Here is a 15,650-nt window from a genome sequence, read left to right on the forward strand (position 1 = left end):
GTGTCTGTGCCAGAGCCTGATCTCAGTTGGGTATTTCTAGGAGCCACCGTAATATAAAATAATAGTATAGAAATGTACTGAGTACCCACAATTCGAATTGGAGTCAGTAGCAAAGATGAATTCTCAGTCCTTTTTATATTATTATTTGTATTATGGTAGACTCTAGAGAGCTCCAACTGAGATGAGGCCCCAAGCACAGACAGAGTAGGAGACAGTCACTGTATCAGAAAGTGTTGAACTTAAATAGGCCACATAGACAAAGGGTGACAGAAAGAAAATATTCTTATTCTCATTTTATGTTGGCCATAATCATTTGTCATAGGCATGTGCCTGTGCTGCAGTTGTACCCCCAAACACTGTTACCCCCCAAGCTGACAGAGAAACTCATAGACTCATAGACTCTAGGACTGGAAGGGACCTCGAGAGGTCATCGAGTCCAGTCCCCTGCCCTCATGGCAGGACCAAATACTGTCTAGACCATCCCTGATAGACATTTATCTAACCTACTCTTAAATATCTCCAGCGATGGAGATTCCACAACTTCCCTAGGCAATCTATTCCAGTGTTTAACTACCCTGACAGTTAGGAACTTTTTCCTAATGTCCAACCTAAATCTCCCTTGCTGCAGTTTAAGTCCGTTGCTTCTTGTTCTACCATTGGAGGCCAAGGTGAACAAGTTTTCTCCCTCCTCCTGATGACACCCTTTTAGATACCTGAAAACTGCTATCAGGTCCCTTCTCAGTCTTCTCTTTTCCAAACTAAACAAACCCAGTTCCTTCAGCCTTCTTTCATAGGTCATGTTCTCAAGACCTTTAATCATTCTTGTTGCTCTTCTCTGGACCCTCTCCAATTTCTCCACATCTTTCTTGAACGTTTCCTTTTTTCCCAACATATATGGAATTTTTGACCCAGGATGAACAATAGTTAGTCCTGTACTTACTATAGGTTTAAGGCTGAACATCTTTTGGGGGCTAGTAGAGAGAGCTTTAGTCCCTGTTTCCCAGTGGTACGCACACTTGCATGTCTCCCTAAAAGATCCTGGAATACTGGCCATTAAAATTACATTTCTATATATGGAAAAGCTATTTTATGTCATTGTAGATGTCTACAACTGTATCAGTTATGATTTTTCTCTCCTATGGAAGCCTTTAGAGTTGGATTCACACTGCCAAGGAAGCCTGGCTTTGCAGGCAGCAATATATATAAAATAATTCCCAGAAAGTATTTAAAATAGTTTTACTGTACAATTGGTGTCTTGAACAAAGTACATGATGATGTGGTGCTGTATGAAGGTTTTATTGGCATGAGTCATGCAGCGTTCCTGCCAGTAAAACCATTATATAAAGGATAGATAGATGTGTGCGTGGCACTATATATAGGAGACATTGGTAGTGACCTCTATATCAAGGTTATCTAGCACTTTCCATTGTAAGCCCCTGTTATCAATTGCTTATAATTATTAAACAGTGGCTGAAATTTTCAGTGATGGGCAGGACTGGATTACCCAACAGGCAGACTAAGCACGTGCTTAGGGCACCAGCAAAGCAGGGGACACCAAAAAAAAAAAGATTTTTTTTTTAATTTGATATTTGATATTTTTTTAAAAAGCATCCAAGTAGTGATCATGAGAAAAATCAGAACTTTGTTAGACATCCTTACACTCCACTACACACTCTTCCCCCATTTTTCTGTTGTCTTTTTATTACTTATTCCCACCTAAACCAGGGGGGCATCCTACTAACATAGATCAAATTAATGTGAGGAAATCAGATCCTGTCATGTATTGCAATAAATTTATGTTTCATTATTGATATATTCTTCTGAGTTATACGTACTTGATTTGTTTTTTTCTTTCATATATATATATAACCCTTCTGCCCCTCTGAGTTGGCAGCAACAAGGGCCGGGTTCAGTATCCAGGGGTTCCGTTTCAGTAACACAATGCATAACCGGCTCGAGCCCCCACCCAGTGACCTGGGACACCCACATATCACACCCCCCTGGGTGCCTCTAGGAGGCAATACTTCCCCTCTCGCAAGCACGGAGTCTGAGTGTGGCAAAATCTTTTTAATAAAGGAAGGAATCAATGCGGCATCCCATTGGAGAAACACCACAAACAGGGTTATAACACAAACCATAAACAAAAACCCACCTCCAAGTATGTTTGGCACTGTCCTTTTTCCCCTTAGGGTTTTAAGTCCAATCACCCCAAAGTCCAACAACCCAAAAGTCTCTGGTCAATGCCACCCCAGAGTTCGAGAGTTTATCTGTAGAGGTCCCTCCCCCCAGCCTGGGTAGAAAGGGGCACCTTACGTGGTCCAGGGCCAACTGCCCTGCCTCTCCGTGGGTTCTGCTTCCGCCTTCTCCATGAACTGCTCTGCTTCACCAGCCGCTCCACTCTGCTCCTCCAGCCGTCCTCAGAAACTGCTCCGCTCCACCAGCTGTTCTGCTCCATGAGCTGCTCCAGTTCTCCCTGCAAACTGCTCGGCTCCTCTCACTCTGTGGGCCGCTCCACCCATCCCACAGCTACTCCGCTCTGCCAGCCACTCCACTGCCACCAGCTGTCCCATGATCCGCTCCAGCCGTCCCCACAACTGCTCCACTCCGCCAGCCGCTCTGTTCCACAGCATATCTTCAGGCTCCCCCACTAGTTAGCACAGTACTCAGTGCTCTCAGCTCAGTAATTTCAGCTCTTTAGTGATTTCAACTCTCAGCTCTTAGTAGGGGAGCCCCAGTGCTAGTGCACCATTAGCCCAAAGTGAATTCAGCTCAGTAACCTGTATTTAGATTCTTGAGGGAATAAAAAAATCAACTCTGACATTCCACAGTGGAGAGAGAAGGGGATGGAACTGGTGCTTCTGGCTCCATAAGGAGACTGCACCACCGGGCACAGATACCTGTCCTGTCCTGTCCTGTCCCGGCCCGGCCCGGCCCGGCCCGGCCCGGCCCGGCCCGGCCCGGCCCGGCCCGGCCCGGCCCGGCCCGGCCCGGCCCGGCCCGGCCCGGCCCGGCCCGGCCCGGCCCGGCCCGGCCCGGCCCGGCCCGGCCCGGCCCGGCCCGGCCCGGCCCGGCCCGGCCCCTCCCTCCCTCTCTCTCTCTCAATTCACTGGGTTTGGAACCCATGTCCCTTGTCTAGCAAGTACCACCCAACTGAGGGTGAGTCATTTGTCACCGAGCAGTCCCACAGCTCAGCAGTCTGGGATAGGGTAGGCGTGCCTATGCAAATACACTCTCTGAAATTCTTTCCACCAGATGTCAGGGTAGAGCTTATCCTGACTCTGCTTAAATATATATATATATACACATTAAAACACTGTATGTTGTGTAATTTGTTGGGGGAGGGGTTAAGTTCAGATAACTGAGATAAGGGTCAGGCTGAAACGTAACCAACTGAGTGGAACACAGAAATGTAAACTGGCGGAAGAAAAGAAACAAAAAAATAATGAAATTTTCCAAAATCTTCCAAAGCTGACATTTTTCAAAGCGAATCCATCAGAAGCAATATCTTCTCTCAGTAGCACAGACATCCTTCCAAAACCTGTAGTTGTTTCAGAGACTGACCCATCTTCTATTGGTGAAACAAACACCATTCCAGAACATGTGGATGTGTCAGAGACTGTAACTGATCATCCTACTCCTGGTGGTAAAACAGACATTGTTCTAGAAGGTGTGGATGTATCAGAGACTGAACCTGCTCATGCTGTAAATAATCGGAGAAAAGATCCAGGTATGTGGGTTGATTTCAGTACCGATGATATAGCTTACTGGATAGATCGTGGACCAAATGACTGTTAGCACCACACTGGGCCATTTGTGAAATCACGTCGGACTTTTATCAATGGCAAACAAACAAGATATTGTCCATAAAAAATATTTTTCTGCATGAAAGCAAATGGTGAGAAACACACTCAAGAACGGGTACTGTATTCACCATCAGCAGGGTCTGAGTACTGTTTTATTTGGAAACTTTTTGCATATAAACCTTCAACATCTCGGTTTGCTACAGATGCATTTAGTGACTGGAAGAATACTATTTTAATTGAACAACATGAATGTAGCACTACTCACAAGCGGGAGGCTCTGGCTCTCTGGTGCCTCTGGAAGGCAGCTCCTCCCTGCCGAGCTGCTGCAGCGGCCCAAGCCTGGCAAAGCCAATGAGGGGCCTCGGGGCCAGGGCCGCTGGGGTAGGGTGGGGAGGGCTCATGGGAGGGCTGTGCACCCTCCAGGGGAGTTCAGGGGGCAGGGAGGGGGAAACCTGGTCTCGGGAGCAGCTCCTGGCATGGCTGGCCCCTGGGGAGGCTGGCTTCTGGGGTGTATAAAGGCTTTTTGGGATTTGCCCCTCAATGAACTGATGTGCAGGGGTTGCATGGAAGAGGTGGAATTTCAATGTGACTTAGCCGGAGAGTTAAGCCTCTAAGAGGAAAGTGCTGCAACTCTGGAAGCAAGGAGGAGACTATAGAGTAAGTGAATAGGATGACAGGCTGAGCAGTTGCAGGAAGGGTTGTCAGACCATGTGGCAAGCTAATCTCCAGGTGGGTCAGTAGAAGGCACCAGAGCCATAAGAGCATACCTCACTACAGCTGGTTTTGGCCGCAGGCTGAATCTGTAGGCAAAGCTTTAGTAAAAATTCAATTTATTAAAAATTTCTGAGAACAAGGCAAGTGAAAAACAGGTAGATTTGCTAATATAAAATGTCCCATCTGTTTTTTTTGAAGAGTCTGTCAGGGTTTGAGCTATGGTTTGAAATTTGACACTGTCTTGTAGTCAGAGATTTGACCAAGTTATAAGCCACAGAATTTGGTTCTGGCTTCTTTCTAAATGTTGCTCACCATATGTGTTTATGGTAAAGTTGTCCTTCTGCATGAGGATGTTTCAACTTGTGATTCTAAGGTTCCTTGCCTGATATCACTATTTTAAAGAAACTTTTTCTTTAAGCAAACTGGTATAAAGTCCTAACTACCAAAATCACAAACTTGAAAACTTGCTTTATGTGAAAAGGAATGTTTCACTTCTAAGTTGTTACTATCAGAATGAAAGTGATGATTACTACATATAATGCCAGTTATTTCGCTTTAACTTTTATTAGGTATGTGTATGCACATGTAGCAGATCATTGCTTTCAGTGGAAAGAAAAGTCCTATTCTGCTGGCTGCTCAGAATGGTAGTTTCATCATGAAATAACCATACCTATTGTAAGAAGTTAATAAGCCAAAAATACTGTCTGAAAACGACACCTCCACTATGCTCAATTGGCCTGTAGCAAAGCTTTATTTACCATCAAAAGACATCTTTTTAAAAAATAAATAATTTCAAATCATTGTTTTATAACCAATCGTTTCCTAGTCAAAATGAAGATGGTTAGTTTATAAGCCGAGAACAGTAGTGTCCTGCAATATCCTTGCTGTTCCTCAATAGCTTATGTTTGGGAAGCACTCAGCTCCTTGGATGGAAGGCACTCTGAGTCTAAAACATTTTTTTTTAATACTACACCACCATAAATGCATTTGAGAGTCTCTACATGGGCAGCAGGACACCTGAGGAGCATGAGGAATTGCACTATAGTTTGACATCCGTAGAAGACAAGATATGAAGACAGTTGAAAATGAGTCCTTTTTTACCCCCTGCCATTTCCCCATAATATGTGAAATTTGTGCTGTTGTCAATATAATTTGCCATACAGCTGAGTCTTCCTTGGCTCAAGTTTGCATGTTTTGACATGGAATAGGTTTGAAGATTATTTCAGTGTTTTCCAGCAGTACAAGGTCATATCTACACAGCTGTGGTCTGCATAAAGAGAGTAAATAAACAAAATAAGCCACTGATATAAAAACAAGCTACCCTCTTTTTTTCATTCACATATCTTCTTATAGCACTTTAGGGATTTGTATAGAATGAGTTGTCTGCAGTATGCTTAGGAGGAAAAGAGAGGCTGGTAGGTGAGGTGGGGTAGGTTCCTCAAATGCTGTGGATCACAGGACTATTTAAACCAGATTTTTTGAGACATTCTGCACTTGAAAAGTCTCTTGCCTCCCTTAATGATAAAGGAAAGTGATACAGCAGACTGACCCCCATCTGCATTGACTTCATCCTCTGGGAAAGTCTTCTCTAAGGAGAAAGTGGCTATCTCCTAGGTGACAGCTGGGGTGAGAGGCTCATGAAAACCAGATTATATCAAAGGCCTGGATACTTGGGATACAAAGGACCTGGGACTTGAAAAGCAGGGAGTGAGGAGATCTGAGAAACAGAAATGAAGAGGTGTCGCAGGCTGTCTGAGGGGGTTGGAGAGACAAGACCTAGCTTACTAGAAATAGAATAAATCTTCCTTTTTTTATTCTTAGCTAAACCCAAAGTACCTGATATAGCAGAATTTATGAGAAATCTAAATATGCAGTTCATTCCTTTTATTTTACTACTATTTTCTCTTTATTGTTAATAAACCTTGTTTTTAACACAAGTAGATGATCCATGACCTGTTGCTCAAGAAATTTCACTTGACTGTCAACAGACTGTCCCAAAGACAAGAAAACTGTTCAGCCTCTGTATGCTGAATGTTTGTATTTACTTGCATCAAATTTATTTTCAGTATAGTATTGAGCCTTAGGCAACATCCTTGTAACTGCATAAAGGGCCTGCACTGCTTTCCAAGGCCATTATTTAAATCTCCTTTTAATCAATGCGAATTTTGTCTGAGTAAAAATTGCACATTGAGATCCCAAATTACACATTTTAGAGACAATAAACGAAATTCTGTCATCAAGCATAGATACAAAGTTCTCAGTGACTACACTGGGAATTGTATGCATGGATTTGAGAGCAGAATTTGACCCCAAAATATATATACGGTAATTCAACTGTGTGGTCTTAAAGTAATTCTTCTGGCCTCAATCAGGCCAGTAATCCACATGAAATATTTAAAACCATCTAATTTGCAAGTATGGAGATTGTTAGTAATCATACACTTACCTTTCTGGATATGTAATTGACCTTAACCTCATTTGAAGAATCCTGAGTTTGTGCTTTGGGCCTATTACAGACCCCGTGGAAAATGCCAAGGAAATTCTTGCAATTTTTTCAAAATCCTGGTCAAATCCAGCTATCAAACTAGCTTGGTTGAATTGTTGAAAAGTTGCAACTTCACTAAACAGAAAGCAGACAATTTAGAATATACTCACTAAAAAACAAATCACATTTTGACTAGATTCCATGTAATATTCACAATGGTGGTAATAGAGAAGTGCCAGGCTCTTGAATTCCTGCTGATTTTTCTGAGAGTGGGCTATGAATTTAGATTCCCAGATCCAAACTTGTTCTTATGATTTTGGTACCCGGTCCCCACCAAACCCCCAAGGCACCTACTTTCCTGGTCTCATTCAGAGGTGGGCAAAACTCTCATGAGAAGGGTGTGATTTTTATCATTCAAGAGGATGGATATTTTGGGAAATCACTTGATTTCTGAAACCACAGACTGAAATCTAGTTAGAACAGCTCACAAGATTTTGGTGTTTTTGAATCTGACCCCAAATTAGAATCTGAGCTCTGACTCTGCCTTCAACCTGAACTCAAAGTCATAGATTAAATCCAATCATGGTTCAAACACTGCCTTTTCTATGGACTTATACGTTCATTTAGGCAGCCATGTGTGCTGTATAACATAAGCTAAATATACAATTCTATGTAAAAAGGATGCTATATTTCTGACTTAGATCTGCAAATCAGAACATTCTGAGCTCAGCATGTTAAAGTATCTTAATTTGGTTTCTTGTAGCTGTTCCTAGGCAATTGCAGCACATACCTACATAGTACAGTGCAGAGTTGACAGAAGCCAATGGAGAGCAATACAGCATATCATGGCATAGCATTAAAGTCAACAGAGCTTCATAAGGGATGGATGTGACCCAATGACTTTGGGCAACATGATCCATTTTATATGGAGACATCACAGGAATTTGCTTAGACCTTTCAGTGCAACAGTAATAAATATGCACATGTGACTGTTCTTCATGAAGGTCTCTATATATATGGATAGATATTTAAAGATATGGATCCTGAATAAGTAATATACAATGTAGTATTTTAACTAACTTTGCCCTAATCAAAAGTTTTTAAAATATGTAGATGCTGCTTTGTTATTCCACCACTAATGGATTATGGTGGCTAATTCCATTACAAATGTAAACATGGAGATGTAGTTGGAAATGTGCAATATTTCCAGAGTCAAGCATTTAATTTGATGTGCTTTATTAGCATATTTAGGAGCTATGAGGTCAGCAAGATGAAACCCTGTGTTTATGTGAAAGGTATTTACAATTTCACCTGAATATCTGTCTTTGTTCCTTCATGTATACTGAGTGGCATTTTATTAAATGCTTAGACATGCATGGAGTACATACCATTAAAACAGTAGAGAATTTTAGATACGCTAGTAAATCCAGCATAAGCAGCATATGACTCAGAGCTGAAGGACTATGCAACTAGAACTGCCATGACAAGTCATTGCAGAGTCACTAAAAAACTAGTCATGCAGGAGATGTCTGGCTGTAGTAAGATTAGATTAGTCTCACAAATTTGCATAATCACATAAATCACCATTTCACCCTTGAGAATAATGCAGTTTTTCTGGAGATTATACTCTCAAGGCCAGATGCTCAACTGGTGTAAACTGGTGCAGTTCCACTGGAGTCACATAGTTAGATTAATTTACACCTGCTTACACGGGATCTATCCTTTGAGGTGCAAGCAACCCCAACTCCTGTGTGCTTGCCTCCTGCCAGCACCAGGGCTTGATTGGCCTAAATTACTTGCCGAGAGTTTTGGATCTTGAACCCAGTAGGACTTACTGATTGATTTTGGATTCTGCTGTGTTCCCAGCTTGATCTTTTAGTTTAATTATGAGGGAGCCTCTTCTAATATTTTTGTTCCAGGTAATAATATCCACCAAGTAATGATAAACTGCAAGGCAGAGAGAGCACAGTTAGATTCAACTTCTTTCCTATCCTGACAAAGTGCTTTGGGCGGGAAGCTGAGCTGCAGATGGAGCACATTTTTCTCTCATTTATCTGACCTTTGTGTCTTGCTTGTGTTGCTTCTTTTCAGTCTCAATTTTTAGTCTCCCTGCTTCTTGTCATCTCCTAGCCCCTTCTCATTTGCTTCATTTCTTTGCCCCTTGACATGCTCACTCATCTCCATTTCTCACTGGGCATTTCTTTGCAGTGTATCTTTTCCTTTCCATTGTCACTCTACTCCCATTACTCTCTCCTAGCAAGCTCTCACTTGACCCTTCCACGTGGTTCTTTTCATATGGGATCCTTTCCCCGCCACATGATGTAGATTTCCTCAGTTCTCCTGCACTTCCTTTACTGCTCTTGAACTGCCCACCTTGTCTACTTGGACTCTCTCCGCTAGCCACTTCCTTCCTTTCAGCCCATCTCCTCTGCTGTTGCACTGCCCAGCTGAGCATGCTGTCTCTAGCTGCTCTACACTTTGCTCTAGGAATCATTCTGAGGCAGTTCTGTCTATGGCTATACAGGAGGTCAGACTAAATGATCACAATTGTCCCTTCCAGGATTGGAATTTATGAACTCTTCCACCGTTCTGTTATCTGCTCTCATATCTTTTTCTCTCCCTTTTCTTTTTGATTCACTTCAGGATCTTTCACCACCTTCTGGGATGGGTACAGTCATAGTGCATGAATATGTATACTGAATTCAATCACCTGTGACAACCTGATCAATTGTCCTTGAAGCCAAAATGGCTAAGAGTTTCTCTGCTATTGAGCCAAAAATGACCAATGAAACCTTGCAAAAGGGCCATCTTGGCATTCTGTGTGTTGATGGCAAATGTAAAACTGGAGCATGGATCATCTGAACATTGTTTGAAACGGCTAACATCCTCCTCCTCATCCCGCAGTTAAAAAGCCTAAATTGAGATCTTTGCTTTATGTGAAAAGCCCGGGCCAGGAAGCTGTGAAAAGTAAGGTCAGAACTTGATGGGTTGTGCCAGCAAAGTGTGGCTGTTGTACTTTTACCTAATGCCTGACAGGCATTGCAGGATTAGTGGGAGATTAATTGAGTGATTTATCAGCATGTGATTCCATACCCACTGTGGGCATCTTCCCATCTACATAGTGTATGGTTCCACCAACACCAACGATGTGGCTGCAGATATTTTTTATAAGCAACTGCAGATAGTCCTAAATGAAACCCCAAGAAAAGATGATTCTGGGCACCTTTAATGTCCTGGTAGAAGAGGATAATGACCCCTGGGCAAATTCACTTGGGAAGTTGGGTATTCAGTATTTGTACAGCACCAAGCACAATGATGTCCATGTCCATGATTGGGGATTCTAAGTGCTATAGTAAGCCAAATAATAAATAATTACAGGAATGAATAGCAATGGCTGGAATTTGCAGCTGCCAGTGACATGATCACTGACTCACTTTTCCATCACCAGAAGATTTACAACCAGACATGGTACAGCCCAAAAGGTTTCTCTAGGACTCTTGTTGATCTTGACTTCGTTAACAACCATTGGCAGTCATGAATGTAGGAGTTTGCAGAGGCATCTTGACATTGGGTCATCAGCTTTAGCTGGCAAAAATGCACCTCCAACTTTGACATCAGCCAGTTAGTTAATGGGCCAAAATTAGTCCAATTCAATCAAAACCTCTTATTACAACCAAGCTATCAAAAAAGAGGATAGGTCCATTAGTGGCTATTAACCAGGATGGGCTGGGACGGTGTCCCTAGCCTCTGTTTGCCAGAATCTGGGAATGGGCGACAGAGGATGGATCACTTGATGATTACCTGTTCTGTTCATTCCCTCTAAAGCACCTGACACTGGTCACTGTCGGAAGACAGGATACTGGGCTAGATGGACCTTTGGTCTGATCCAGTATGGCCGTTCTTATGTTCTATCATCCATTCTGAACTGCATAAGGCCATTGAAGCATTAGAGATTTAAGTCACCTGTTCAGGAATTGTATTGTTTTAAGTAGTCAGTGCAGACTGCTGCCAGCTCAGTGCTGGGGCTCATCCCTTCAGATGTCATCCAAGGATCAGTGAGGACATGCTCACTTCAGTCACAGCTAAGAAAAAAGCAAGACTACAATTTGAATCTTTAAAGATGTTTGTCAAGAGCAAAAGCAAAAGCTGAAAGGATTCAGCTTTGGAACATCATCAAGTCACTGTGTAAGAACATTAAGGAATCTTGGTGTAGAACAGTGCAGACAGTGTAGAACAGGCTGCCATCAGGCACGATCTCCACACCCTCTTTTCACTTTTGCAGTGTTTGTGGGGGAAGGTGGCACCAGCTTGTCCAGTAAAGAATCAAGATGGCAGCATTAGCCACTATGCAAGATCTGTTGCATCGATGGGGAGATAATTTCAATATGTTCCTCAGTTGTCTGCTGCCTGCAGTCCCTCTTCCATTTGAAGAGGGGCAGGAAGATCCAGTTAAGCACCTTTCTTCAATCAAGATGAGATCTGGATCACAGTCATAAGAACGGCCGTACTGAATAAGACCAATGGTCCATCTAGCCCAGTATCATGTCTTCTGACAGTGGCCAATGCCACATGTGTCAGAGGGAATGACCAGAACAGGCAATTATCAAGTGATCCATTCCCTGTCATCCACTCCCATCTGATGGCAATTAGAGGCTTAGGGACACCAGAGCATGGGATTATATTCCTGACCATCTTGGCTAACAGGAATTGATGGACCTGTCCTCAGTGAACTTATCTCATTCTTTTTTTAATCTAGTTACAGTTTTGGCCTTCATAGCATCCCCTGGCAACAAGTCCCACAGGTTGACTGTCTATTGTCCATAAGCTGTAGTCTGGGAAGGCACCAGAGGTTTGTAACATCACCCCTGAGTTGTTGAAGACGGGTCAGAGTATTGTTGTACCATGCTGCATAGACTCCTCAAGATCCTCTGGCATGCTAATATCATCCCTGATGATTTGAAGAAGGTGGTTATTCTGCCTCTGCTCAAAAAGGGCAATAAGGCAGAATGTAGCAACTACAGAGGTATTATGCTGTCCCCCAAGGGGAGTCTTTAATTCCATGTTAATGTCTTGAATCAATAATGCATTTCATGGCAAAGGCCAGGATACTCGGTGTTGCTCTAGACCTGGTCATTCCACTGTCAACCAGATCTTTACCTTGCGGCAGCTTTTGGAGAAAATGGCTGAATTTAATAAGCTGTGTGCATTAGTTTTTATAGACTTCTGTCAGGCCTTTGATTCTGTGCATCAGGTAAGCTTCTGGGATCTGATGACATGACTCAGCATCCCTGGGAAGATAATGTCATTGAAAGAAGAGTTCTATAATGGAATGGAAAGCTGCGTTCAAGTCCATGGCAGATACGTGGTATGGTTTCCTATCTCCATGGGAATTCAATAAAGCTGCATCCTGTCACCATTGTTGTTCAGTATTGGTACTGATTGATGGATAAACTTGAGGATGTGCCTTTAGGTGTTATGCTGAACACCACTCTGCTTCAAGATCTTGAATATGCCAATGACATTGCTGGCTCAGTGTGGTGAATTGCTGCAGCTGATGGCTGATCTGGTTGGGCAGGAAGCAACAGGCATTGGTCTGGCTATTAATCTGGATTAAACCAGCTACCTGACCACTACCATAAAGCAGTGTTCAGCTCCAGATTACACCCAGCTCAATATTAACCTGTTTGGACAGGTCTTTCAAGCAGGTGGTCACTGTCCAGTACTTGGGAAGCATCACAAACTGTGCCAGAGAGCCATGTTTTGAGCCATTCAACAGCCTCAGTGAAGACGTTGGGACATTAATCTTGCTAGGAAGCTGCAGATCTATAGAACCATGGTTTTACCAACTCTATTGTACGGCAGTGAAACATAGGCACCGAGGAAGGCTGAAAAATGGTGGTAACATTTTCATTTATTGTCATCTTCGTCAGCTGCCCCATATTAAATGGCAGGAATAGATCAGCAGTGAGGATATTCATAGCTGAACCCAGCAAATGCTTCTATCAGCGCTGTTTTGGTTTATGGCTTCCTTGGTATGGACATATTATTAGGATGGAAGACCAATGAATTATGAAGCATGTTTACTAATTAATGCTGCTTATCTGGCTGGGGATCACATGATCACCAAAATTTTCAGTGGTGCAATAAGATCGGTTGGATGTTCAGTCTTTGTCTATTGTTGTCAAAATGCCTTAAGGACCTAGTCAGAGAGTGATCCAGTTGATGCTCAGTCTGCAAGGAGGCTACATCCTTTTGGGATTTGCCATGAGGACGATGACAGATCTTTCACCTTCCTGATTAGATTATTCCCTTCCTTTTCTCTCCAGTCATTTCCAGGTTTTTCACCCTTCTGCTCAGTCCTTTTCTCTCTGTTCCTTGATTTCTTCTCAGCCACTCACTCTTACTCTGTTTCCCAGAACACCCTTTCCTCAGTCCTATCTCTCCTACCCAGTGAAGCCTCTCTCCTTTGTGCCAGCTTCTTCTCAACTCATTTATCCTTGCTCCTGCCTGCTCCAGTCTCTCTCCTCCCGCTATCCCTTCTGTCCATCCCTGTGCGTGTGCTTCCTCCTGCCCAGGTCAGTCTCCTTTGTATCTCCACATAATGTTTTTTCCCAGTTCCTGCCTGTGTAGCACACACTTTCTCTCTCTTGTTTTTGAGGTTACCAGGTGTTTTTTTCCTTGTTCTTTATGGAAACAAACTTGATTTTTTTTATCTGTTTAAAGTGTGATTCTACTCTGAAACGTGTCTCCATAAAAAGGCATCTTTTCACTCTGCAGACTTGCCCTTGTGCATGTTTGCTGTCTGACTGGCTTACTGTAGGGGATAAAATAGATTTTTGCTACTTGTTACTGCCATTAAAACTAAGAGCCCCCCTAACTCCAGGACAGTGAGCATGATTCTCTTCCAGCTCACAGATCATATCTGTTAGCTAAGCAGAGGCTGCAGAACCATTTCCTGCCCCCAGTCACAGCAGAGCAACTCTGAAGACAATGAGAATGGTGCAGATTTAGCTGAGCTCAGAGTCTGGCTGGCAGAGCCTTTCCCGGTGATGAGGCAGGAGAATGAAAGACTCTCCGATCCCTGGCAGGACTGGCAGCTGGACAAAACATCTTGGTATTCTTACACTGGGCATATTTGCTCCAGAAGTCAATGAGGGTTATATTGACCCTTTAAGAGCTGCACTGCCCCAGGGGAACGCACCCTGCCTCTGTGAGCTCCTTGGCAGAGTGAGGGAGGATGCCTATCCTTATGGGATGGAGCCTGCTCATCTTCAGCCCACTCCTTTCCCATGGTTTGGGGCAGGAGCAGAGGAGAGAACACCAATTGCACTTGGCCTTTGTTTGGGTTGTGCCAGCTCTGAGTGGAAGCTCCTTTTGTTCTCTCCCCATATGCTTCACACTCACATAATTTGACTTGCCAATAAACATGAGGCACCACCACATCATTGTACTGTCAGAGCAGAACTGCGTTTTACAGAGAGCCTCAATGGTGACCTGCAAAGGAGTTTTGGAAAGTTGGACTTGTGCTCATTTGTATTTGTGTATGATGGATTAAGAAGATGTGAAAGGGATTTACCTTAGAAATACCAGGCATGTCCAGTCTGGTCTCCCTGGCTTTGCTGGAGATCTCTCCGATGTTTATGGTGAACTGTAGCACTCTGAAGAGCTGGGAGTGCTGAATCCTCTGTTAGCCACAGTGGCAATCAACAACTGAGTTACACAAGTGTTAAAGCAAACAGAGTTTGAACCGGTTTGATTAAAAACCCCTTCCTTTCTCCAGTTTGCTCCACTTCTACTTCCTTGATTCTTGTGATGTCACCATTTCCCTACTCTCCAGTCACCATGGAGCTTTCCAGCCTACACAGAACCTGAATTTCTCACGGGGAAATAAAACCGAAGCAGATAAAGTTAAAAAAACAGAAAACCCAAACACCTGTCATTGCTTCATCATCCACCATAGAGCTGATAAATACCTATTGTTTTTTCTTTGCAGGTCACCTTTAAGGGTCAACAGTTCAATCTCACACTCAGTTAAACTCACTGGGAGGTAGGCCATTTATTTCAATGGTAGCAGCATTGGACCCCAAGACAGTTACTGTTTTTTCCTAGATTTTATTCACATATCACCAAATTTACTCGTTCTAAAAGGGAAACAGGTCTGTTCCTGTGTATCTCTACTTAGCTGATAGGGAAAGATCGTTTTGTCACTGTGCCAAGTGTATCTGCCATTTTGAAGCAGAGAGGTATTATTAAAAAGAACAGGTATTATTAAAAAAGAACTTGTGGCACTTTAGAGACTAACACATTTATTTGAGCATAAGCTTTCATGGGCTACAGCCCCACTTCATTGGATGCATGCAGTGGAAAATACAGTAGGAAGATAGATATATACAGACAGAGAATGTGAAACAATGGGTGTTACCATACACACTCTGACGAGAGTGATCAGTTAAGGTGAGCTATTACCAGCAGGAGAGAAAAAAAACTTTTTGTAGTGGTTACCAAAGTTTTTTTCTCTCCTGCTGGTAATAGCTCACCTTAACTGATCACTCTCGTCAGAGTGTGTATGGTAACACCCACTGTTTCATATTTTTTGTGTGTGTGTGTGTGTGTGTGTGTGTGTGTGTGTGTGTGTGTGTGTGTGTGTG

The 15,650-nt window shown here is 43.0% G+C and overlaps 1 protein-coding gene across 2 annotated transcripts in view; it reads right to left on the reverse strand.

Annotated features, from left to right (window-relative positions):
• Positions 1–3,731: 3,731 nt before the first annotated feature.
• Positions 3,732–15,650, reverse strand: part of LIPH (lipase H) — a 30,874-nt gene continuing 18,955 nt past the window's right edge. For both annotated transcript variants that reach the window (XM_030576465.1, XM_030576464.1), the window contains 3 exons: positions 8,838–8,949; positions 6,964–7,137; positions 3,732–5,784 (listed from right to left, as the gene is read on the reverse strand). In XM_030576465.1, coding sequence (XP_030432325.1) covers positions 5,697–5,784; positions 6,964–7,137; positions 8,838–8,949 — 374 coding nt within the window. In that variant the 3' untranslated portion in view covers positions 3,732–5,696. The remainder of the gene's footprint in view (positions 5,785–6,963; positions 7,138–8,837; positions 8,950–15,650) is intronic.

This window comes from Gopherus evgoodei, chromosome 9 (genome assembly GCF_007399415.2).
Source record: "Gopherus evgoodei ecotype Sinaloan lineage chromosome 9, rGopEvg1_v1.p, whole genome shotgun sequence".
NCBI lineage: Eukaryota > Metazoa > Chordata > Testudines > Testudinidae > Gopherus > Gopherus evgoodei.